This window comes from Heptranchias perlo, chromosome 2 (assembly GCF_035084215.1).
Source record: "Heptranchias perlo isolate sHepPer1 chromosome 2, sHepPer1.hap1, whole genome shotgun sequence".
Taxonomy (NCBI): Eukaryota; Metazoa; Chordata; class Chondrichthyes; order Hexanchiformes; family Hexanchidae; genus Heptranchias; species Heptranchias perlo.
In genome coordinates, this window is record NC_090326.1 from 169,936,342 (window position 1) to 169,959,474 (window position 23,133).

Here is a 23,133-nt window from a genome sequence, read left to right on the forward strand (position 1 = left end):
CTCTCTCCCTCTCTCCCTCTCAACCATTCTTCCCTCTAACCGAATAAATTCAGGAGTCTTGGCCTCTGTCTTGATCTGTTTCTGAAATCAATAAATAAATTAATAAATTAAGTCAGGCTGCTCAAACTCTTGAGTTTATTTATTTCAGCTACAGAGAGTGCTGGGCCCCGTTCTCCCATCACCCCGGTTACCGGCTCGCTGACTTACACTGGCTCCCAGTCCGGCATCGCTCGATTTAAAAATTCTTATCCCTCCATAAGAAGTATGGCGACATTTATACCCTCTCTCCTCCCTAGACTGATCAAGTTGGAACCTGTCCATAATGATTAACAAGCAGCCCTACAACCCTCCCTCTCTCTGTAACCTCCTCCAGCCCTACAACCCTCCGAGATCTCTGCGCTCCTCCGATTCTGGCCTCTTGCGCATCCCCGATTTTCATCGCTCCACCATTGGCGGCCGTGCCTTCAGCTGTCCACGCCCTAAGCTCTGGAATTCCCTCCCTAAATCCCTCCACCTCTCTCTCCTCCTTTAAGACGCTCCTTAAAACCTACCTCTTTGACCAAGCTTTTGGTCACCTGTCCTAATATCACCTTATGTGGCTCGGGGTCAAATTTTGTCTGATACTCGCTCCTGTGAAGCGCCTTGGGACATTTTACTACATTAAAGGCGCTATCAGTGGATGTCCAAAGGGACTTAGGGGTTCAGGTACATAGATCATTGAAGTGTCATGAACAGGTGCAGAAAATAATCAAGAAGGCAAATGGAATGCTGGCCTTTATATCTAGAGGACTGGAGTACAAGGGGGCAGAAGTTATGCTACAGCTATACAAAACCCTGGTTAGACCGCACCTGGAGAACTGTGAGCAGTTCTGGGCACCGCACCTTCGGAAGGACATATTGGCCTTGGAGGGAGTGCAGCGTAGGTTTACTAGAATGATACCCGGACTTCAAGGGTTAAGTTACGAGGAGAGATTACACAAATTGGGGTTGTATTCTCTAGAGTTTCGAAGGTTAAGGGGTGATCTGATTGAAGTTTATAAGATATTAAGGGGAACGGATAGGGTGGATAGAGAGAAACTATTTCCGCTGGTTGGGGATTCTAGGAGTAGGGGGCACAGTCTAAAAATTAGAGCCAGACCTTTCAGGAGTGAGATTAGAAAACATTTCTACACACAAAGGGTGGTAGAAGTTTGGAACTCTCTTCCGCAAACGGCAATTGATACTAGCTCAATTGCTAAATTTAAATCTGAGATAGATAGCTTTTTGGCAACCAAAGGTATTAAGGGATATGGGCCAAAGGCAGGTATATGGAGTTAGATCACAGATCAGCCATGATCTTATCAAATGGCGGAGCAGGCACGAGGGGCTGAATGGCCTACTCCTGTTCCTATCTTTCCTGTATAAATGCAAGTTGTTGTTGTGATGTGACCTTGGTGGCTCCGAGATTTTGCTGGGCACAAAATGACAAACTTCTGGTTCCCATCGGCCGCAGTCTGAACTGGTCAGTGTCTGGGACGGACAGGTCAATGGGGGCTTGGAGATACAGTCAGTGAGGGGGCCCCGGAGAGGGGGGTCGGCGAGGGGGCCCCGGAGAGGGGGGTCGGCGAGGGGGCCCCGGAGAGGGGGGTCGGCGAGGGGGCCCCGGAGAGGGGGGTCGGCGAGGGGGCCCCGGAGAGGGGGGTCGGCGAGGGGGCCCCGGAGAGGGGGGTCGGCGAGGGGGCCCCGGAGAGGGGGGTCGGCGAGGGGGCCCCGGAGAGGGGGGTCGGTGAGGAGGCCCCGGAGAGGGGGGTCTGTGAGGGGGCCCCGGAGAGGGGGCCCCGGAGAGGGGGGGTCGGCGAGGGGGCCCCGGAGAGGGGTTCGGCGAGGGGGCCCCGGAGAGGGGGGTCTGTGAGGGGGTCCCGGAGAGGGGGACCCGGAGAGGGGGGTCACGGAGAGGGGGGTCGGCGAGGGGGCCCCGGAGAGGGGGGTCTGTGAGGGGGCCCCAGAGAGGGGGGTCGGTGAGGGGGCCCCGGAGAGGGGGGTCGGCGAGGGGGCCCCGGAGAGGGGGGTCGGCGAGGGGGCCCCGGAGAGGGGGGTCCCTGAGAGGGGGACCCGGAGAGGGAGGTCGGTGAGGGAGCCCCGGAGAGGGGGGTCGGCGAGGGGGCCCCGGAGAGGGGGGTCGGCGAGGGGGCCCCGGAGAGGGGGGTCGGCGAGGGGGCCCCGGAGAGGGGGGTCGGCGAGGGGGCCCCGGAGAGGGGGGTCGGCGAGGGGGCCCCGGAGAGGGGGGTCGGCGAGGGGGCCCCGGAGAGGGGGGTCGGCGAGGGGGCCCCGGAGAGGGGGGTCGGCGAGGGGGCCCCGGAGGGAGGGGTCGGTGAGGGGGCCCCGGAGGGAGGGGTCGGTGAGGGGGCCCCGGAGGGAGGGGTCGGTGAGGGGGCCCCGGAGGGAGGGGTCGGTGAGGGGGCCCCGGAGGGAGGGGTCGGTGAGGGGGCCCCGGAGGGAGGGGTCGGTGAGGGGGCCCCGGAGGGAGGGGTCGGTGAGGGGGCCCCGGAGGGAGGGGTCGGTGAGGGGGCCCCGGAGGGAGGGGTCGGTGAGGGGGCCCCGGAGGGAGGGGTCGGTGAGCAGCACAGTGACATCAGGCAATTCTAATATAAAATAAGTAAGTATGGCTACATTTATGGTTTCTTTTATGATTATATTTTTGACGTACTTCTTATGTAAAACACTCTCGGTAACATGGTTGGCGTCACAGTGCTTGCTGGTTTTTCATTGGTAGCCTTTTGGTAATTGGTCATTGTTGATTGGTAGTTTGGTACCAGTGTAGTCATATTGCAGCCAATCAGCATCATCCAATTAACTGAGATTTGTTTGAGCTGAACAGGGTTTGTTGCCATACGGACACTTCGAGTGTGACAGAGTGTGACACAGAGTGACACTTCGAGTGTGACAGAGTGTGACACAGAGTGACACTTCGAGTGTGACAGAGTGTGACACAGAGTGACACTTCGAGTGTGACAGAGTGTGACACTTTGAGTGTGACACTGAGTGTGATACTGAGTGACACTTCGAGTGTGACAGAGTGTGACACAGAGTGACACTTCGAGTGTGACAGAGTGTGACACAGAGTGACACTTCGAGTGTGACAGAGTGTGACACAGAGTGACACTTCAAGTGTGACAGAGTGTGACACTTTGAGTGTGACACTGAGTGTGATACTGAGTGACACTTCGAGTGTGACAGAGTGTGACACAGAGTGACACTTCGAGTGTGACAGAGTGTGACACAGAGTGACACTTCGAGTGTGACAGAGTGTGACACAGAGTGACACTTCAAGTGTGACAGAGTGTGACACAGAGTGACACTTCAAGTGTGACAGAGTGTGACACAGAGTGACACTTCAAGTGTGACAGAGTGTGACACAGAGTGACACTTCAAGTGTGACAGAGTGTGACACAGAGTGACACTTCAAGTGTGACAGAGTGTGACACAGAGTGACACTTCAAGTGTGACAGAGTGTGACACAGAGTGACACTTCAAGTGTGACAGAGTGTGACACAGAGTGACACTTCGAGTGTGACCGAGTGTGACACAGAGTGACACTTCGAGTGTGACAGAGTGTGACACAGAGTGACACTTCGAGTGTGACAGAGTGTGACACTTTGAGTGTGACACTGAGTGTGATACTGAGTGACACTTCAAGTGTGACAGAGTGTGACACAGAGTGACACTTCAAGTGTGACAGGGTGTGACACAGAGTGACACTTTGAGTGTGACAGAGTGTGACACAGAGTGACACTTCGAGTGTGACAGAGTGTGACACAGAGTGACACTTTGAGTGTGACAGAGTGTGACACAGAGTGACACTTCAAGTGTGACAGAGTGTGACACTTTGAGTGTGACACTGAGTGTGATACTGAGTGACACTTCGAGTGTGACAGAGTGTGACACAGAGTGACACTTCGAGTGTGACAGAGTGTGACACAGAGTGACACTTCGAGTGTGACAGAGTGTGACACAGAGTGACACTTCAAGTGTGACAGAGTGTGACACAGAGTGACACTTCAAGTGTGACAGAGTGTGACACAGAGTGACACTTCAAGTGTGACAGAGTGTGACACAGAGTGACACTTCAAGTGTGACAGAGTGTGACACAGAGTGACACTTCGAGTGTGACCGAGTGTGACACAGAGTGACACTTCGAGTGTGACAGAGTGTGACACAGAGTGACACTTCGAGTGTGACAGAGTGTGACACTTTGAGTGTGACACTGAGTGTGATACTGAGTGACACTTCAAGTGTGACAGAGTGTGACACAGAGTGACACTTCAAGTGTGACAGAGTGTGACACAGAGTGACACTTTGAGTGTGACAGAGTGTGACACAGAGTGACACTTCGAGTGTGACAGAGTGTGACACAGAGTGACACTTTGAGTGTGACAGAGTGTGACACAGAGTGACACTTCAAGTGTGACAGAGTGTGACACTTTGAGTGTGACACTGAGTGTGATACTGAGTGACACTTCGAGTGTGACAGAGTGTGACACAGAGTGACACTTTGAGTGTGACACTGAGTGTGACACTGAGTGTGACTCTGAGTGTGACTCTGAGTGTGACTCTGAGTGTGACTCTGAGTGTGACACTGAGTGATATTGGATATGCACTGGATGCACGATTTTAGTTCTACAGATTGCCTGTGAACAACCTACTCAACAAATATCTATGAAATTATTGTTTTTCAAACAAACTTTCTCACCCCCACCGTCCTTATGGTCTGTCTGAGGGAGGTTGATGACCATCCCCTCCTCACGGCAACTACTGTGGGCTCTTCCCAGCTAACCCATCCCACCCACAGCCTCCAATCCCCTTCTCTCCTCCCAATTCCTTTCCAGTCAATGCCGTTCCCATCACCTCCCTCACAGACCAAGGTATTGTCTAATTCTGATGTCCTTGTCCCCTTTTCCCATGGAATGTCCTGCCAGAGATGGAGACCATTGTATTTTATGGGAAGATGGGTAAATATCTGACACAGAGGAAGATATAAGGCTATGGGGGAAGACAGCAGGGCAGCGGGATTAGTTTTGGATTGTTCTAGCAAAGAGCCAGCACAGACACGATGGACCGAATGGCCTCCTACTGCTCTATAAACCTCTGCGGCTCTAAATACCCATTCTCCCTGACCCGCTCTCCTACCTCCTGCCATTCTCAGCTCCAAACCCCCTCCATACCTGTCGTAGCCAGTCTTTGAGGCTGACATTCCATTCCTTCATTTGCCTGTAAAAGAGAACAAGGCGGCTTCAGAGAACAGCGACAATCAAACCAGCCAAGCAACCATTGGGAAACAAAATCAAACAACCTTCAAATCCCCTTCTGCCCCTCTTGCTGTACCTCGAATAGTTTTGTTCCAATAGTTTCAATGGCCGACCTTACCTTTCTCCTCCTCCACCTTCTCCACTGGCCCACCTCCCTGGCACTGCTCTCCTGTGGTTTCCACCCTCTCTGCCCCAATGACACATCTCCTGCAATGGTTTCTGCTATGCCACAGGGTCACTTCTTCAAAATTAATCCTCGGGATGTGACTCCACCCCTAGCTGCCCTGAGAAGATGGGATTGGGCCTTCTTCTTGAACCGCTAGTATCTGTTTGATAAACCGAGTGTCTTGCTAGGCCACTTCAGAGGGAGGTTAAGAGTCAACCACACTGGTGTGGGACTGGAGTCACGTATAGGCCCAGAGGTGAGGACGGCAGGTTTTTTTTCCCTAAAGGACATTAATGAACTAGTTGGTTTTTTTTTTACGACAATCCGACAGTCTCATGGTCACTTGTACTGATCCCAGCTTTTTATTCCGATATTTTTATGACGGAATTCAAATTCTTAAACGGCCAGGGTGGGATTCGATCTCCCGCTCTCTGGATCACTAGTCCAGTAAGGTGATAAGGCCACACTCACTATCAGAGAGGCTCCATACTGGGGATAGGGACACACTCACTAACGCAACTAATGGATAACTCATCAAAATGATAACAATCAAAAATTTAAAACCTTGAATTGTGTTGTTAGATTCATGTTTCTCCTTTGTTCTTACCCCAGAGCCGGTCGGACATCTGGGTTTTTCCAGTGACTCTGTGTCCTGTTGTCTGGGCGTGTCTGGAGACGCCACAAGTCCAGTGCTCCGACTTTCTGCAATACCTGCAACCCAAGCAAGTAGGACACCATTCTCAATCTGACCAACCAGCATTTAACACAACACACATAGGGATGGAGATGATTGATGGACAGTGGGGATGGAGATGATTGATGGTCAGTGGGGATGGAGATTGATGGACAGTAGGGATGGAGACTGATGGTCAGTGGGGATGGAGATTGATGGTCAGTGGGGATGGAGACTGATGGTCAGTGGGGATGGAGATTGATGGACAGTGGGGATGGAGATTGATGGACAGTGGGGATGGAGATTGATGGTCAGTGGGGATGGAGATTGACGGACAGTGGGGATGGAGATTGACGGACAGTGGGGATGGAGATTGATGGACAGTGGGGATGGAGATTGATGGTCAGTGGGGATGGAGATTGACGGACAGTGGGGATGGAGATTGATGGTCAGTGGGGATGGAGATTGATGGTCAGTGGGGATGGAGATTGATGGCCAGTGGGGATGGAGATTGATGGACAGTGGGGATGGAGATTGATGGACAGTGGGGTTGGAGATTGATGGACTGTGGGGTTGGAGATTGATGGACAGTGGGGATGGAGATTGATGGTCAGTGGGGATGGAGACTGATGGTCAGTGGGGATGGAGATTGACGGACTGGGGATGGAGATTGATGGACAGTAGGGATGGAGATTGATGGACTGGGGATGGAGATTGATGGACAGTAGGGATGGAGATTGACGGACTGGGGATGGAGATTGATGGACAGTAGGGATGGAGATTGATGGTCAGTGGGGATGGAGATTGATGGTCAGTGGGGATGGAGATTGATGGACAGTGGGGATGGAGATTGACGGACTGGGGATGGAGATTGACGGACTGGGGATGGAGATTGATGGACAGTAGGGATGGAGATTGATGGTCAGTGGGGATGGAGATTGATGGTCAGTGGGGATGGAGATTGATGGTCAGTGGGGATGGAGATGATTGATGGTCAGTGGGAATGGAGATTGATGGTCAGTGGGGATGGAGATTGATGGTCAGTGGGGATGGAGATGATTGATGGACAGTGGGGATGGAGATGATTGATGGACAGTGGGGATGGAGTTTGATGGACAGTGGGGATGGAGATTGATGGCGGTGGGGATGGAGATTGATGGTCAGTGGGGATGGAGATGATTGATGGACAGTGGGGATGGAGATTGATGGACAGTGGGGATGGAGATTGATGGCGGTGGGGATGGAGATTGATGGTCAGTGGGGATGGAGATTGACGGACAGTGGGGATGGAGATTGATGGCGGTGGGGATGGAGATTGACGGACAGTGGGGATGGAGATTGATGGTCAGTGGGGATGGAGATTGATGGTCAGTGGGGATGGAGATTGATGGTCAGTGGGGATGGAGATTGACGGACAGTGGGGATGGAGATTGATGGCGGTGGGGATGGAGATTGACGGACAGTGGGGATGGAGATTGACGGACTGGGGATGGAGATTGACGGACAGTGGGGATGGAGATTGACGGACAGTGGGGATGGAGATTGATGGTCAGTGGGGATGGAGATTGATGGTCAGTGGGGATGGAGATTGATGGACAGTGGGGATGGAGATTGATGGTCAGTGGGGATGGAGATTGATGGTCAGTGAACATTGCGAGGAGATTTGATAGAGGTGTTCAAAATCATGAAGGGTCTAGACAGAGTAGATAGAGAGAAACTGTTCCCATTGGCGGAAGGGTCAAGAACCAGAGGGCATAGATTTAAGGTGATTGGCAAAAGAACCAAAGGTGACATGAGGAAAAACTTTTTTATACAGCGAGTGGTTAGGATCTGGAATGCACTGCCCGAGGGGGTGGTGGAGGCAGATTCAATCATGGCCTTCAAAAGGGAACTGGATAAGTACTTGAAGGGAGAAAATTTGCAGGGCTACGGGGATAGGGTGGGGGAGTGGGACTAGCTGGATTGCTGTTACATGGAGCCGGCATGGGCTCGATGGGCCGAATGGCCTCCTTCCATGCTTCCTATGATTCTATTCTATGTCTGGGTTACTTCAACTGAACCTGCTGTCAACAATGGAGAAAAGTTTCAAAATCTTCTTCGAACCTAAAAATCTTCACTTCCCAATCTATAATTACCTTGATTTAAAAATATGAAGTTTGTTTGCTCACCTTTAGCAGCTGGATGCTGAGTTTGTGCGACAGGCGGCCTTCCATGCCTTCTACTGAGCTGGACATAGAAAGACACACAACACCAGGTAAGGGTCAATCGCCATGGGAACAGCGAGCAATGAACAAGCTATGGAGGAGCCTCGGGAATTTTACTTGAATCAAATCCAAATCCCAGGACTTGTGTAACATTCTGACCGTCATTCATTGTGGGTCTTTACAAGAATCAGCAACTGTCGAACTCCACACATCACTCGACCAACGTCACTCGACCAACGTCACTCGACCAACGTCACTCGACCAACGTCACTCGACCAACGTCACTCGACCAACGTCACTCGACCAACGTCACTCGACCAACGTCACTGATTTTCAGACCCTACCCTGGCCCAATGTTTATCTTTTCTACACCCTCCCACTCAGACAAATGTCCTCCCAAACACTCCCAGGGCAGGTATAACATGGGTTAAATAAAGAGTAAAGCTCCCTCTACACTGTCCCATCAAACACTCCCAGGGCAGGTACAGGGTTAGATACAGAGTAAAGCTCCCTCTACACTGTCCCATCAAACACTCCCAGGGCAGGTACAGGGTTAGATACAGAGTAAAGCTCCCTCTACACTGTCCCATCAAACACTCCCAGGGCAGGTACAGCATGGGTTAGATACAGAGTAAAGCTCCCTCTACACTGTCCCATCAAACACTCCCAGGGCAGGTACAGGGTTAGACACAGAGTAAAGCACAGAGTAAACCCATGATGCACCAATCTACCATTTGCCAGTTCCCGGTCTGCCATCCGTGTTATCTTTCTGAGTGAAATTGTCAAATTCTGTGTGGGTTTGTCTTGTGAAACCCGCAACGCTCTCATCGGCCTGACGATGTCTGAAATCGCTCGAGGCCGTGAGATGTTGAGGTGAAAGTGGGATGGTTTGGGATGGATTGTCGCCGGGTCCCTGAGGGGAAGAGACAAGTGACACACTGGAGCGACACTGCACCCTGCAGGTCACAGGCCACAACCACAGCCTCTCCCCAAACTCCCGGAAAAACTCTGGGAGCGAGCTTGACATCGTCTACTGGCAGGGCGATTCTTTGCAGAACCGAGTGGCTGGCTACAACACTTCTCAGGCCCATTTGTGTAAACCGGGCCTGCTGGGGGTCAGTGGGTTCGCTTCCCAAAGGCCATTAGTGAAACAGTTGTTTTTTTCTGGTGTCAGCTGTGGCTCAGTGGGTAACTCTCTTACCCCGGAATCAACAGGTCATGGGTTCAAGTCCCATTCCACAGACTTGAGCCCATAATCCAGGCCGACTATTTGTGGTGTCAGTACTGAGGGAGCGCCGCACTGTCGGAGGGTCAGTACTGAGGGAGCGCTGCACTGTCGGAGGGTCAGTACTGAGGGAGCGCTGCACTGTCGGAGGGTCAGTACTGAGGGAGCGCTGCACTGTCGGAGGGTCAGTACCGAGGGAGCGCTGCACTGTCGGAGGGTCAGTACCGAGGGAGCGCTGCACTGTCGGAGGGTCAGTACTGAGGGAGCGCTGCACTGTCGGAGGGTCAGTACTGAGGGAGTGCTGCACTCTTGGAGGGTCAGTACTGAGGGAGCGCTGCACTGTCGGAGGGTCAGTACTGAGGGAGCGCTGCACTCTCGGAGGGTCAGTACTGAGGGAGCGCTGCACTGTCGGAGGGTCAGTACTGAGGGAGCGCTGCACTGTCGGAGGGTCAGTACTGACGGAGCGCTGCACTGTCGGAGGGTCAGTACTGAGGGAGCGCTGCACTGTCGGAGGGTCAGTACTGAGGGAGCGCTGCACTGTCGGAGGGTCAGTACTGAGGGAGCGCTGCACTGTCGGAGGGTCAGTACTGCGGGAGCGCTGCACTGTCGGAGGGTCAGTACTGAGGGAGTGCTGCACTGTCGGAGGGTCAGTACCGAGGGAGCGTTGCACTGTCGGAGGGTCAGTACCGAGGGAGCGCTGCACTGTCGGAGGGTCAGTACCGAGGGAGCGCTGCACTGTCGGAGGGTCAGTACCGAGGGAGCGCTGCACTGTCGGAGGGTCAGTACTGAGGGAGCGCTGCACTGTCGGAGGGTCAGTACTGAGGGAGCGCTGCACTGTCGGAGGGTCAGTACTGAGGGAGCGCTGCACTGTCGGAGGGTCAGTACTGAGGGAGCGCTGCACTGTCGGAGGGTCAGTACTGAGGGAGCGCTGCACTGTCGGAGGATCAGTACTGAGGGAGCGTTGCACTGTCGGAGGGTCAGTACCGAGGGAGCGCTGCACTGTCGGAGGGTCAGTACCGAGGGAGCGCTGCACTGTCGGAGGGTCAGTACCGAGGGAGCGCTGCACTGTCGGAGGGTCAGTACTGAGGGAGCGCTGCACTGTCGGAGGGTCAGTACTGAGGGAGCGCTGCACTGTCGGAGGGTCAGTACTGAGGGATACAGAGTAAAGCTCCCTCTACACTGTCCCATCAAACACTCCCAGGGCAGGTACAGCATGGGTTAGATACAGAGTAAAGCTCCCTCTACACTGTCCCATCAAACACTCCCAGGGCAGGTACAGCATGGGTTAGATACAGAGTAAAGCTCCCTCTACACTGTCCCATCAAACACTCCCAGGGCAGGTACAGGGTTAGACACAGAGTAAAGCACAGAGTAAACCCATGATGCACCAATCTACCATTTGCCAGTTCCCGGTCTGCCATCCGTGTTATCTTTCTGAGTGAAATTGTCAAATTCTGTGTGGGTTTGTCTTGTGAAACCCGCAACGCTCTCATCGGCCTGACGATGTCTGAAATCGCTCGAGGCCGTGAGATGTTGAGGTGAAAGTGGGATGGTTTGGGATGGATTGTCGCCGGGTCCCTGAGGGGAAGAGACAAGTGACACACTGGAGCGACACTGCACCCTGCAGGTCACAGGCCACAACCACAGCCTCTCCCCAAACTCCCGGAAAAACTCTGGGAGCGAGCTTGACATCGTCTACTGGCAGGGCGATTCTTTGCAGAACCGAGTGGCTGGCTACAACACTTCTCAGGCCCATTTGTGTAAACCGGGCCTGCTGGGGGTCAGTGGGTTCGCTTCCCAAAGGCCATTAGTGAAACAGTTGTTTTTTTCTGGTGTCAGCTGTGGCTCAGTGGGTAACTCTCTTACCCCGGAATCAACAGGTCATGGGTTCAAGTCCCATTCCACAGACTTGAGCCCATAATCCAGGCCGACTATTTGTGGTGTCAGTACTGAGGGAGCGCCGCACTGTCGGAGGGTCAGTACTGAGGGAGGGCTGCACTGTCGGAGGGTCAGTACTGAGGGAGCGCCGCACTGTCGGAGGGTCAGTACTGAGGGAGCGCTGCACTGTCGGAGGGTCAGTACTGAGGGAGCGCCGCACTGTCGGAGGGTCAGTACTGAGGGAGCGCCGCACTGTCGGAGGGTCAGTACTGAGGGAGCGCCGCACTGTCGGAGGGTCAGTACTGAGGGAGCGCCGCACTGTCGGAGGGTCAGTACTGAGGGAGCGTTGCACTGTCGGAGGGTCAGTACTGAGGGAGCGCCGCACTGTCGGAGGGTCAGTACTGAGGGAGCGCTGCACTGTCGGAGGGTCAGTACTGAGGGAGCGCCGCACTGTCGGAGGGTCAGCACCGAGGGAGCGCTGCACTGTCGGAAGAGCCATCTTTTAGATAAGACATTAAACTGAGGTCCCATCTGCCCTCTCAGGTGGATGTAAGAGGCCCCATAGCACTTTTATGAAGAAGAGCAGGGGAGTTCTCCCCGGTGTCCTGGCCAATATTTATCCCTCAATCGACATCAATAAAACAGATTATCTGGTCATTATCACATTCCTGTTTGTGGGATCTTGCTGTGCGCAAAAGTGGCTGCCGTTTTTCCTACATTACAACTTCAAAAGTCCTTCATTGGCTGTGAAACGCTTTGGGACGTCCTGAGGTCATGAAAGTCGCTGCAGAAATGCAAGTTTGTTCTTTTAATGATAATCCGAAAGCTCTCATGGTCAATACCTCGACTGCCCAGCCCCTGATCACCAGATTCGAATTTCACAATTTGCTGTAGCTGGGGTTTGAACTCACAACCTGTGGGCTGTTAGTTCGGGCCCATAACCCCCACAGCACCAGACCTGTAAGTTTGAATGGTAAATGTTGACAGAACAAAGCATTGGTCACAAATCAGGACTCGAGGGAGTGAAGTTTGTGGACACGAATTGCAGCCAAACATAAGATTTTTACTATTCAGTGACACATCCCCGCCCACCCGCTGCAATATGTGGAGCGAATTTCACTGTGTGAAGACGGGATCAACAATTGTGAAAGAGAGAGTGACACTGACCACTCGGGATTTCATCCTCGGAGCGGGCCCATCGAAGACAAATACGGGTTTGATCCCCTTCTCCAGGAGGCTGGCAGTGCGATAAAACACCCCAATAATCTGACTGCAAATAAACAAAGCAACAGGTTCACAGTTAGAGACACCAGGGTCAAACTCACACTGTCCCATCAAACACTCCCAGGGTCAAACTCACACTGTCCCATCAAACACTCCCAGGGTCAAACTCACACTGTCCCATCAAACACTCCCAGGGTCAAACTCACACTGTCCCATCAAACACTCCCAGGGCAGGTACAGCACGGGTTAGATACAGAGTAAAGCTCCCTCCACACTGTCCCATCAAACACTCCCAGGGCAGGTACAGCACGGGTTAGATACAGAGTAAAGCTCTCTCTACACTGTCCCATCAAACACTCCCAGGGCAGGTACAGCACGGGTTAGATACAGAGTAAAGCTCCCTCTGCACTGTCCCATCAAACACTCCCAGGGCAGGTACAGCACGGGTTAGATACAGAGTAAAGCTCCCTCTACACTGTCCCATCAAACACTCCCAGGGCAGGTACAGCACGGGTTAGATACAGAGTAAAGCTCCCTCTACACTGTCCCATCAAACACTCCCAGGGCAGGTACAGCACGGGTTAGATACAGAGTAAAGCTCCCTCTACACTGTCCCATCAAACACTCCCAGGGCGGGTGCAGGGTTAGATACAGAGTGAAGCTCCCTCTACACTGTCCCATCAAACACTCCCAGGGCGGGTGCAGGGTTAGATACAGAGTGAAGCTCCCTCTACACTGTCCCATCAAACACTCCCAGGGCAGGTACAGGGTTAGATACAGAGTGAAGCTCCCTCTACACTGTCCCATCCAACACTCCCAGGGCAGGTACAGGGTTAGATACAGAGTAAAGCTCCCTCTACACTGTCCCATCAAACACTCCCAGGGCAGGTACAGCACGGGTTAGATACAGAGTAAAGCTCCCTCTACACTGTCCCATCAAACACTCCCAGGACAGGTACAGCACGGGTTAGATACAGAGTAAAGCTCTCTCTGCACTGTCCCATCAAAAACTCCCAGGGCAGGTACAGCACAGGTTAGATACAGAGTAAAGCTCCCTCTACACTGTCCCATCAAACACTCCCAGGGCAGGTACAGGGTTAGATACAGAGTAAAGCTCCCTCTACACTGTCCCATCAAACACTCCCAGGGCAGGTACAGGGTTAGATACAGAGTAAAGCTCCCTCCACACTGTCCCATCAAACACCCCCAGGGCAGGTACAGGGTTAGATACAGAGTAAAGCTCCCTCTACACTGTCCCATCAAACACTCCCAGGGCAGGTACAGGGTTAGATACAGAGTAAAGCTCCCTCCACACTGTCCCATCAAACACCCCCAGGGCAGGTACAGGGTTAGATACAGAGCAAAGCTCCCTCTACACTGTCCCATCAAACACTCCCAGGGCAGGTACAGGGTTAGATACAGAGTAAAGCTCCCTCTACACTGCCCCATTAAACACTCCTAGATCCATGCTGTGCTGTGTCAGATCTAAACTTTTAAAATCTGGTGCAAATCCCAGTTCGGACAGTAAATCCTCATCACACTCAACTCTCCTGAGGAAACTCCTCACCACCATTATCCTGAGCACCAGGTGCCGGTCCTGGCCAGCCCTCTAGTGGCGGCAATGGAAAATTGCTCTCCAGTTGAAATTTAAAGGCATGGGACCAATTAAAGGGGAAATTCCACTAAAAAAACTCTTGGAGATCTCAGGAGGCATCTCATTGCATCAGGAGCCTCTAACGAGGCTGCAGAACCAGGGGCCTAAGAAGTGAAATGAAGGGAGAGGGAACCCCAGGGCTGGCTGGAGCCTGCCGCTCCCTGGGAAGACAATCAAGCCCCTCACCCCTCACCCCATGGCTGCCGAGTCTGCAGTAAGGTGCCTGCAAGGATGGACTCTCTCTGTGCCAGTCCACGGAACCATCTCCCAGGAGATGCTGCCAAGTTCCATACCACAGTTGAACTTTTAACTCAGGTGACAGCCGTAACTCAGTGGGTCGCACACTCGTCTCTGAGTCAGAAGGTCATGGGTTCAAGTCCCCACTCCAGAGACGAGACCACAAAATCCAGGCCGACACTCCCAGTGCAGTACTGAGGGAGCGCCGCGCTGTCGGAGGGTCAGTACTGAGGGAGCGCCGCACTGTCGGAGGGTCAGTACTGAGGGAGCGCCGCACTGTCGGAGGGTCAGTACTGAGGGAGCGCCGCACTGTCGGAGGGTCAGTACTGAGGGAGCGCCGCGCTGTCGGAGGGTCAGTACTGAGGGAGTGCCGCACTGTCGGAGGGTCAGTACTGAGGGAGCGCCGTGCTGTCGGAGGGTCAGTACTGAGGGAGTGCCGCACTGTCAGAGGGTCAGTACTGAGGGAGCGCCGCACTGTCGGAGGGTCAGTACTGAGGGAGCGCCGCACTGTCGGAGGGTCAGTACTGAGGGAGCGCCGCACTGTCGGAGGGTCAGTACTGAGGGAGCGCCGCACTGTCGGAGGGTCAGTACTGAGGGAGCGCCGCACTGTCGGAGGGTCAGTACTGAGGGAGTGCTGCACTGTCGGAGGGTCAGTACTGAGGGAGCGCTGCACTGTCGGAGGGTCAGTACTGAGGGAGTGCTGCACTGTCGGAGGGTCAGTACTGAGGGAGCGCTGCACTGTCGGAGGGTCAGTACTGAGGGAGCGCTGCACTGTCGGACGGTCAGTGCTGAGGGAGCGCTGCACTGTTGGAGGGTCAGTACCGAGGGAGCGCTGCACTGTCGGAGGGTCAGTACTGAGGGAGCGCTGCACTGTCGGACGGTCAGTGCTGAGGGAGCGCTGCACTGTTGGAGGGTCAGTACCGAGGGAGCGCTGCACTCTCGGAGGGTCAGTACTGAGGGTGCGCTGCACTGTCGGAGGGTCAGTGCCGAGGGAGCGCTGCACTGTCGGAGGGTCAGTACCGAGGGAGCGCTGCACTGTCGGAGGGTCAGTACTGAAGGTGCGCTGCACTGTCGGAGGGTCAGTACTGAGGGAGTGCTGAACTCTTGGAGGGTCAGTACTGAGGGAGTGCTGCACTGTCGGAGGGTCAGTACCGAGGGAGCGCTGCACTGTCGGAGGGTCAGTACCGAGGGAGTGCTGCACTGTCGGAGGGTCAGTACCGAGGGAGCGCTGCACTGTCGGAGGGTCAGTACTGAGGGAGCGCCGCACTGTCGGAGGGTCAGTACTGAGGGAGCGTTGCACTGTCGGAGGGTCAGTACCAAGGGAGCGCTGCACTGTCGGAGGGTCAGTACCGAGGGAGCGCTGCACTGTCGGAGGGTCAGTACCGAGGGAGCGCCGCACTGTCGGAGGGTCAGTACCGAGGGAGCGCCGCACTGTCGGAGGGTCAGTACTGAGGGAGCGCCGCACTGTCGGAGGGTCAGTACTGAGGGAGCGCTGCACTGTCGGAGGGTCAGTACCGAGGCTGCGCTGCACTGTCGGAGGGTCAGTACTGAGGGAGCGCCGCACTGTTGGAGATGCCGTCTTTTGGATAAATGTTAAACTGAGGCCCCATCTGCCCTCTGAGGTGAATGTAAAAGATCCGATGGCCACTATTTCAAAGAAGAGTGGGGGAGTTCTCCCCGGTGTCCTGGGCCAATATCATTAAAATGGATTATCTGGCCATTTATTGCGTTACTGTTTGCGGGATCTTGCTGTGCACAAATTGGCTGCACTTCAAAAGTACTTCATCGGCTGTAAAGCTCTTTGTGGTGGTGAAGGGTGCTATATAAATGTAACTATGAACATAAGAAATAGGAGCAGGAGTAGGCCATTCGGCCCCTCGAGCCAGCTCTACCATTCAATCAGATCATGGCTGATCTTTGACCTCAACTCCACTTTCCCGCCCGATCCCCATATCCTTTGATTCCCCTAGTGTCCAAAAATCTATCGATCTCAGCCTTGAATATACTCAACAACTGAGCATCCACAGCCCTCTGAGGTAGAGAATTCCAAAGATTCACAACCCTCTGAGTGGCAGACCAGCACTGACACGATGGGCCGAATGTGAGGTTATTCACTTTGGTAGAAAGAACAGAATATTTTTTAAATGGTGAGAAACTATTACGTTCCTTACACAGCGAGTGGTTAGGACCTGCACTGCCCGAGGGGGTGGTGGAGGCAGATTCAATCATGGCCTTCAAAAGGGAACTGGATAAGTGCTTGAAAGGAAAAAATTTGCAGGGCTCCGGGGATAGGGCAGGGGAGTGGGACTAGCTGGATTGCTCTTGCATAGAGCCGGCACAGACTCGATGGGCCGAATGGCCTCCTTCCGTGCTGTAACCATTCTATGATTCTATGATTCATAGGACAACCCTCTCATCCCAGGAATTAATCTAGTGAACCTTTGTTGCACCGCCTCTAAGGCAAGTATATCCTTCCTTAGATAAGGAGACCAAAACTGTACACAGTATTCCCGGTGAGGTCTCACCAAAGCCCTGTACAATTGTAATAAGACTTCCTTACTCTTGTACTCCGACCCTCTTGCAGTAAAGGCCAACGTGCCATTTGCTTTCCTAATTACTTGCTGTACCTGCACACTAATTTTTTGTGTTTCTTGTACGAGGACACCCAAATCTCTCTGAACACCAACATTTAATAATTTCTCACCATTTAAAAAATATTCTGTTTTTCTATTCGTCCTCCAAACTGAATAACCTCACATTTCCCCACATTATACTCCATCTCCATCTGTGGCACCTTATCGAATGCCTTTTGAAAATCCAAATATACGACATCCACTGGTTCCCCTTTATCTACCCTGCTAGTTACATCCTCAAAAAACTCTAATAAATTTATCAAACACAATTTCCCTTTCATAATTGGCTAATCATATGATGATTTTCTAAGTGCCCTGTTTCTATGTCCTTAATTATAGATTCTCGCATTATCCCAACTTGATGTCAGGCTAACTGGCCTGTAGTTCCCTGTTTTCTCTCTCCCTCCCTTCTTGAATAGCGGGGTCACATTTGCTGCCTTCCAATCCACCGGGACCGTTCTAGAATCTAGGGAATTTTGGAAGATCACAACCAATGCATCCACTATCTCTGCAGCCACTTCTTTTAGAACCCTAGGATGTCGGCCATCAGGTCCAGGGGATTTGTCGGCTTTTAGTCCCATTCGTTTCTCCAGTACTTTTTCTGTACTGATATTAATTTCTTTAAGTTCCTCACTCTCATTAGCCCCTGGGTTCCCCACTATTTCTGGGATGGTTTTTGTGTCATCTACTGTGAAGACAGATACAAAATATTTGTTTAACGTCTTTGCCATTTCCTGATTCCCCATTATAATTTCTCCTGTCTCAGCCTCTAAGGGACCAACGTTTACTTTTGCTACTCTTCCTTTTTACATACTTGTAGAAGCTCTTACAATCTGTTTTTATATTTCTTACTAGTTGTACAAGACATTAGTAAGGCCACACTTGGAATACTGTGTACAGTTCTGGTCACCCTATTATAGAAAGGATATTATTAAACTAGAAAGAGTGCAGAAAAGATTTACTAGGATGCTACCGGGACTTGATGGTTTGACTTACAGGGAGAGGTTAGACAGACTGAGACTTTTTTCCCTGGAGAGTAGGAGGTTAAGGGGTGATCTTATAGAAGTCTATAAAATAATGAGGGGCATAGATAAGGTCGATAGTCAAAATCTTTTCCCAAAGGTAGGGGAGTCTATAACGAGGGGGCATAGATTTAAGGTGAGAGGGGAGAGATACAAAAGGGTCCAGAGGGGCAATTTTTTCACTCAAAGGGTGGTGAGTGTCTGGAACGAGCTGCCAGAGGCAGTAGTAGAGGCGGGTACAATTTTGTCTTTTAAAAAGCATTTGGACAGTTGCATGGGTAAGATGGGTATAGAGGGATATGGGCCAAGTGCAGGCAATTGGGACTAGCTTAGTGGTATAAACTGGGCGACATGGACATGTTGGGCCGAAGGGCCTGTTTCCATGTTGTAACTTCTATGATTCTATGATACTCTCATATTCTATTTTTTCCCCTTTTATCAATTTTTTGGTCGTCCTTTGCTGGTTTCTAAATCTCTCCCAATCCTCAGGTTTACTGCTCTTCTTGGTAACATTATAAACCTCTTCTTTTAATCTAATACTCTCCTAATCTAATACATCAGTTGGGCCTCTCTGAGGTGGCAGTTCTGCCGGGAGTGTCAGGTGTGGTTCTTGGATACGTTGAAAAACCTTCTTCTGTTCAGTGCCATGCAAAGCAGGACAGATTCTTCGACAGCACCTCCCAAACCCTCCACCACCGAGAAGGACAAGAGCAGCAGGCGCATGGGAACAACACCACCTGCACGTTCCCCTCCAAGTCACACACCATCCCGACTTGGAAATATATCGCCGTTCCTTCATCGTCGCTGGGTCAAAATCCTGGAACTCCCTTCCTAACAGCACTGTGGGAGAACCGTCACCACACGGACTGCAGCGGTTCAAGAAGGCGGCTCACCACCACCTTCTCAAGGGCAATTAGGGATGGGCAATAAATGCCGGCCTCGCCAGCGACGCCCACATCCCGAGAATGAATTAAAAGAAATCTGGTGATTGGTGGTTTGAAGAACTGGCCAACATAAGGATTGGCCAATCATTCACATCTCGTGGTGATGCCATGGGTGGGGGGGCGAGGAATCTACTGTCGAAGCTTCCTCTGGGAAGAGGAACCCCCACCTCTGTCTGAGAGGGCAAGCAGCGACCTTCGGGCAGCCTGACCCCACCCTTCTCTGTCCCCTGGTCCTCCTCTCCTCCTCCTCCTCTTCCAAACATGTCAGATCAGGGGGATTCCCATTGGGAAACCCACTGTTGGTGTTGGGGGCAAAAAAAAAGTCAGGCAGGACAATGGCACAAAGGCCTGCGTGAGAGTCCAAGAGTCAGAGCAAGATGCAGCAGAGAAGGAGGACATTCGGCCCATCGTGCCTGAGTCAGCAGATATAAAAACAACACTAAACGGACGAAGGGGTGGTCTTTTAAACAACCCGTCAGTCCCTGGCCTCCCTGGACACCCAGACACGGATTGCTGTTGACATTCTACACGTCCACTCATGGGGGAATTGGGGGTCAGGGTGGACCCCGCCTCCTTCTACATATCTCGATGAAGCCCCGCACCCCCCCACCCCTCCCCAATCTGTGTTTGGAGATAAGGAAACAATCATCAGCCCTTGATGTGGAATCTCCCACCGGACCTGCGGAGTCTCGGAGCGACGGCACCCGGCTGGACCCGGCTAGATGTCACCAATGGAACACCCACCTCAGATGGTGCAGGTACCGTTGATCAGGGCGAGCCGTGCGGAACTGGTTCATGACGACCGCGGCATCGAGAGCCATCACTCTCCCTGGGAATTCAATCAGAGACACTGCAGTCAGTCGGGTAACGGTGGTGTAGTGGTTAGATCACTGGACCAGTAAATAAAGGGTCTGGACCAGTAATTCAAGGACCTGGACCAGTAATTCAAGGACCTGGACCAGTAATTCAAGGACCTGGACCAGTAATTCAAGGACCTGGACCAGTAATTCAAGGGTCTGGACCAGTAAGTCAAGGAACTGGACCAGTAATTCAAGGGTCTGGACCAGTAATTCAAGGGTCTGGACCAGTAATTCAAGGGTCTGGACCAGTAATTCAAGGGCCTGGACCAGTAATTCAAGGGCCTGGACCAGTAATTCAAGGGTCTGGACCAGTAATTCAAGGACCTGGACCAGTAATTCAAGGGGTCTGGACCAGTAATTCAAGGGTCTGGACCAGTAATTCAAGGGTCTGGACCAGTAAATCAAGGGTCTGGACCAGTAAATCAAGGGTCTGGACCAGTAATTCAAGGGGTCTGGACCAGTAATTCAAGGGTCTGGACCAGTAAGTCAAGGGTCTGGACCAGTAATTCAAGGGTCTGGACCAGTAAGTCAAGGGTCTGGACCAGTAATTCAAGGGTCTGGACCAGTAATTCAAGGGTCTGGACCAGTAAATCAAGGGTCTAGACCAGTAATTCAAGGGTCTGGACCAGTAATTCAAGGGTCTGGACCAGTAAGTCAAGGGTCTGGACCAGTAATTCAAGGGTCTGGACCAGTAAGTCAAGGGTCTGGACCAGTAATTCAAGGGTCTGGACCAGTAATTCAAGGGTCTGGACCAGTAAATCAAGGGTCTGGACCAGTAATTCAAGGGTCTGGACCAGTAAGTCAAGGGTCTGGACCAGTAATTCAAGGGTCTGGACCAGTAATTCAAGGGTCTGGACCAGTAATTCAAGGGTCTGGACCAGTAAATCAAGGGTCTGGACCAGTAATTCAAGGGTCTGGACCAGTAAATCAAGGGTCTGGACCGGTAAATCAAGGGTCTGGACCGGTAAATCAAGGGTCTGGACCGGTAAATCAAGGGTCTGGACCAGTAAATCAAGGGTCTGGACCAGTAAATCAAGGGTCTGGACCAGTAATTCAAGGGTCTGGACCAGTAAATCAAGGGTCTGGACCAGTAAATCAAGGGTCTGGACCAGTAAATCAAGGGTCTGGACCAGTAATTCAAGGGGTCTGGACCAGTAATTCAAGGGTCTGGACCAGTAAGTCAAGGGTCTGGACCAGTAATTCAAGGGTCTGGACCAGTAAGTCAAGGGTCTGGACCAGTAATTCAAGGGTCTGGACCAGTAATTCAAGGGTCTGGACCAGTAAATCAAGGGTCTGGACCAGTAATTCAAGGGTCTGGACCAGTAATTCAAGGGTCTGGACCAGTAAGTCAAGGGTCTGGACCAGTAATTCAAGGGTCTGCACCAGTAAGTCAAGGGTCTGGACCAGTAATTCAAGGGTCTGGACCAGTAATTCAAGGGTCTGGACCAGTAAATCAAGGGTCTGGACCAGTAAATCAAGGGTCTGGACCAGTAATTCAAGGGTCTGGACCAGTAAGTCAAGGGTCTGGACCAGTAAGTCAAGGGTCTGGACCAGTAAGTCAAGGGTCTGGACCAGTAATTCAAGGGTCTGGACCAGTAATTCAAGGGTCTGGACCAGTAATTCAAGGGTCTGGACCAGTAAATCAAGGGTCTGGACCAGTAATTCAAGGGTCTGGACCAGTAAATCAAGGGTCTGGACCAGTAATTCAAGGGTCTGGACCAGTAATTGAAGGGGTCTGGACCAGTAATTCAAGGGGTCTGGACCAGTAATTCAAGGGGTCTCGACCAGTAATTCAAGGGGTCTGGACCAGTAATTCAAGGGTCTGGACTAGTAATTCAAGGGCCTGGACCAGTAATTCAAGGGCCTGGACCAGTAATTCAAGGGCCTGGACCAGTAATTCAAGGGTCTGGACCAGTAATTCAAGGGGTCTGGACCAGTAAATCAAGGGTCTGGACCAGTAATTCAAGGGTCTGGACCAGTAAATCAAGGGTCTGGACCAGTAATTCAAGGACCTGGACCAGTAATTCAAGGGTCTGGACCAGTAAATCAAGGGTCTGGACCGGTAAATCAAGGGTCTGGACCGGTAAATCAAGGGTCTGGACCAGTAAATCAAGGGTCTGGACCAGTAAATCAAGGGTCTGGACCAGTAAATCAAGGGTCTGGACCAGTAATTCAAGGGTCTGGACCAGTAAATCAAGGGTCTGGACCAGTAAATCAAGGGTCTGGACCAGTAATTCAAGGGTCTGGACCAGTAATTCAAGGGGTCTGCACCAGTAATTCAAGGGTCTGGACCAGTAATTCAAGGGTCTGGACCAGTAATTCAAGGGGTCTGGACCAGTAATTCAAGGGGTCTGCACCAGTAATTCAAGGGCCTGGACCAGTAATTCAAGGGGTCTGGACCAGTAATTCAAGGGGTCTGCACCAGTAATTCAAGGGCCTGGACCAGTAATTCAAGGGGTCTGGACCAGTAATTCAAGCGTCTGGACCAGTAATTCAAGGGGTCTGGACCAGTAATTCAAGGGTCTGGACTAGTAATTCAAGGGCCTGGACCAGTAATTCAAGGGGTCTGGACCAGTAATTCAAGGGTCTGGACCAGTAATTCAAGGGTCTGGACCAGTAATTCAAGGGGTCTGGACCAGTAATTCAAGCGTCTGGACCAGTAATTCAAGGGTCTGGACCAGTAATTCAAGGGGTCTGGACCAGTAATTCAAGGGGTCTGCACCAGTAATTCAAGGGCCTGGACCAGTAATTCAAGGGGTCTGGACCAGTAATTCAAGGGGTCTGCACCAGTAATTCAAGGGCCTGGACCAGTAATTCAAGGGGTCTGGACCAGTAATTCAAGCGTCTGGACCAGTAATTCAAGGGGTCTGGACCAGTAATTCAAGGGTCTGGACTAGTAATTCAAGGGCCTGGACCAGTAATTCAAGGGGTCTGGACCAGTAATTCAAGGGTCTGGACCAGTAATTCAAGGGGTCTGGACCAGTAATTCAAGCGTCTGGACCAGTAATTCAAGGGGTCTGGACCAGTAATTCAAGGGTCTGGACTAGTAATTCAAGGGCCTGGACCAGTAATTCAAGGGGTCTGGACCAGTAATTCAAGGGTCTGGACTAGTAATTCAAGGGCCTGGA

The 23,133-nt window shown here is 52.3% G+C and overlaps 1 protein-coding gene across 1 annotated transcript in view; it reads right to left on the bottom strand.

Annotated features, from left to right (window-relative positions):
- The window catches only part of LOC137332603 (flap endonuclease 1-like), a 75,291-nt gene that overhangs the window by 24,742 nt on the left and 27,416 nt on the right, over window positions 1-23,133 (bottom strand). Inside the window, 5 exon segments of the mRNA XM_067996560.1 lie at window positions 5,202-5,247; window positions 6,059-6,162; window positions 8,293-8,350; window positions 12,599-12,701; window positions 19,890-19,974. Coding sequence (XP_067852661.1) covers window positions 5,202-5,247; window positions 6,059-6,162; window positions 8,293-8,350; window positions 12,599-12,701; window positions 19,890-19,974 — 396 coding nt within the window.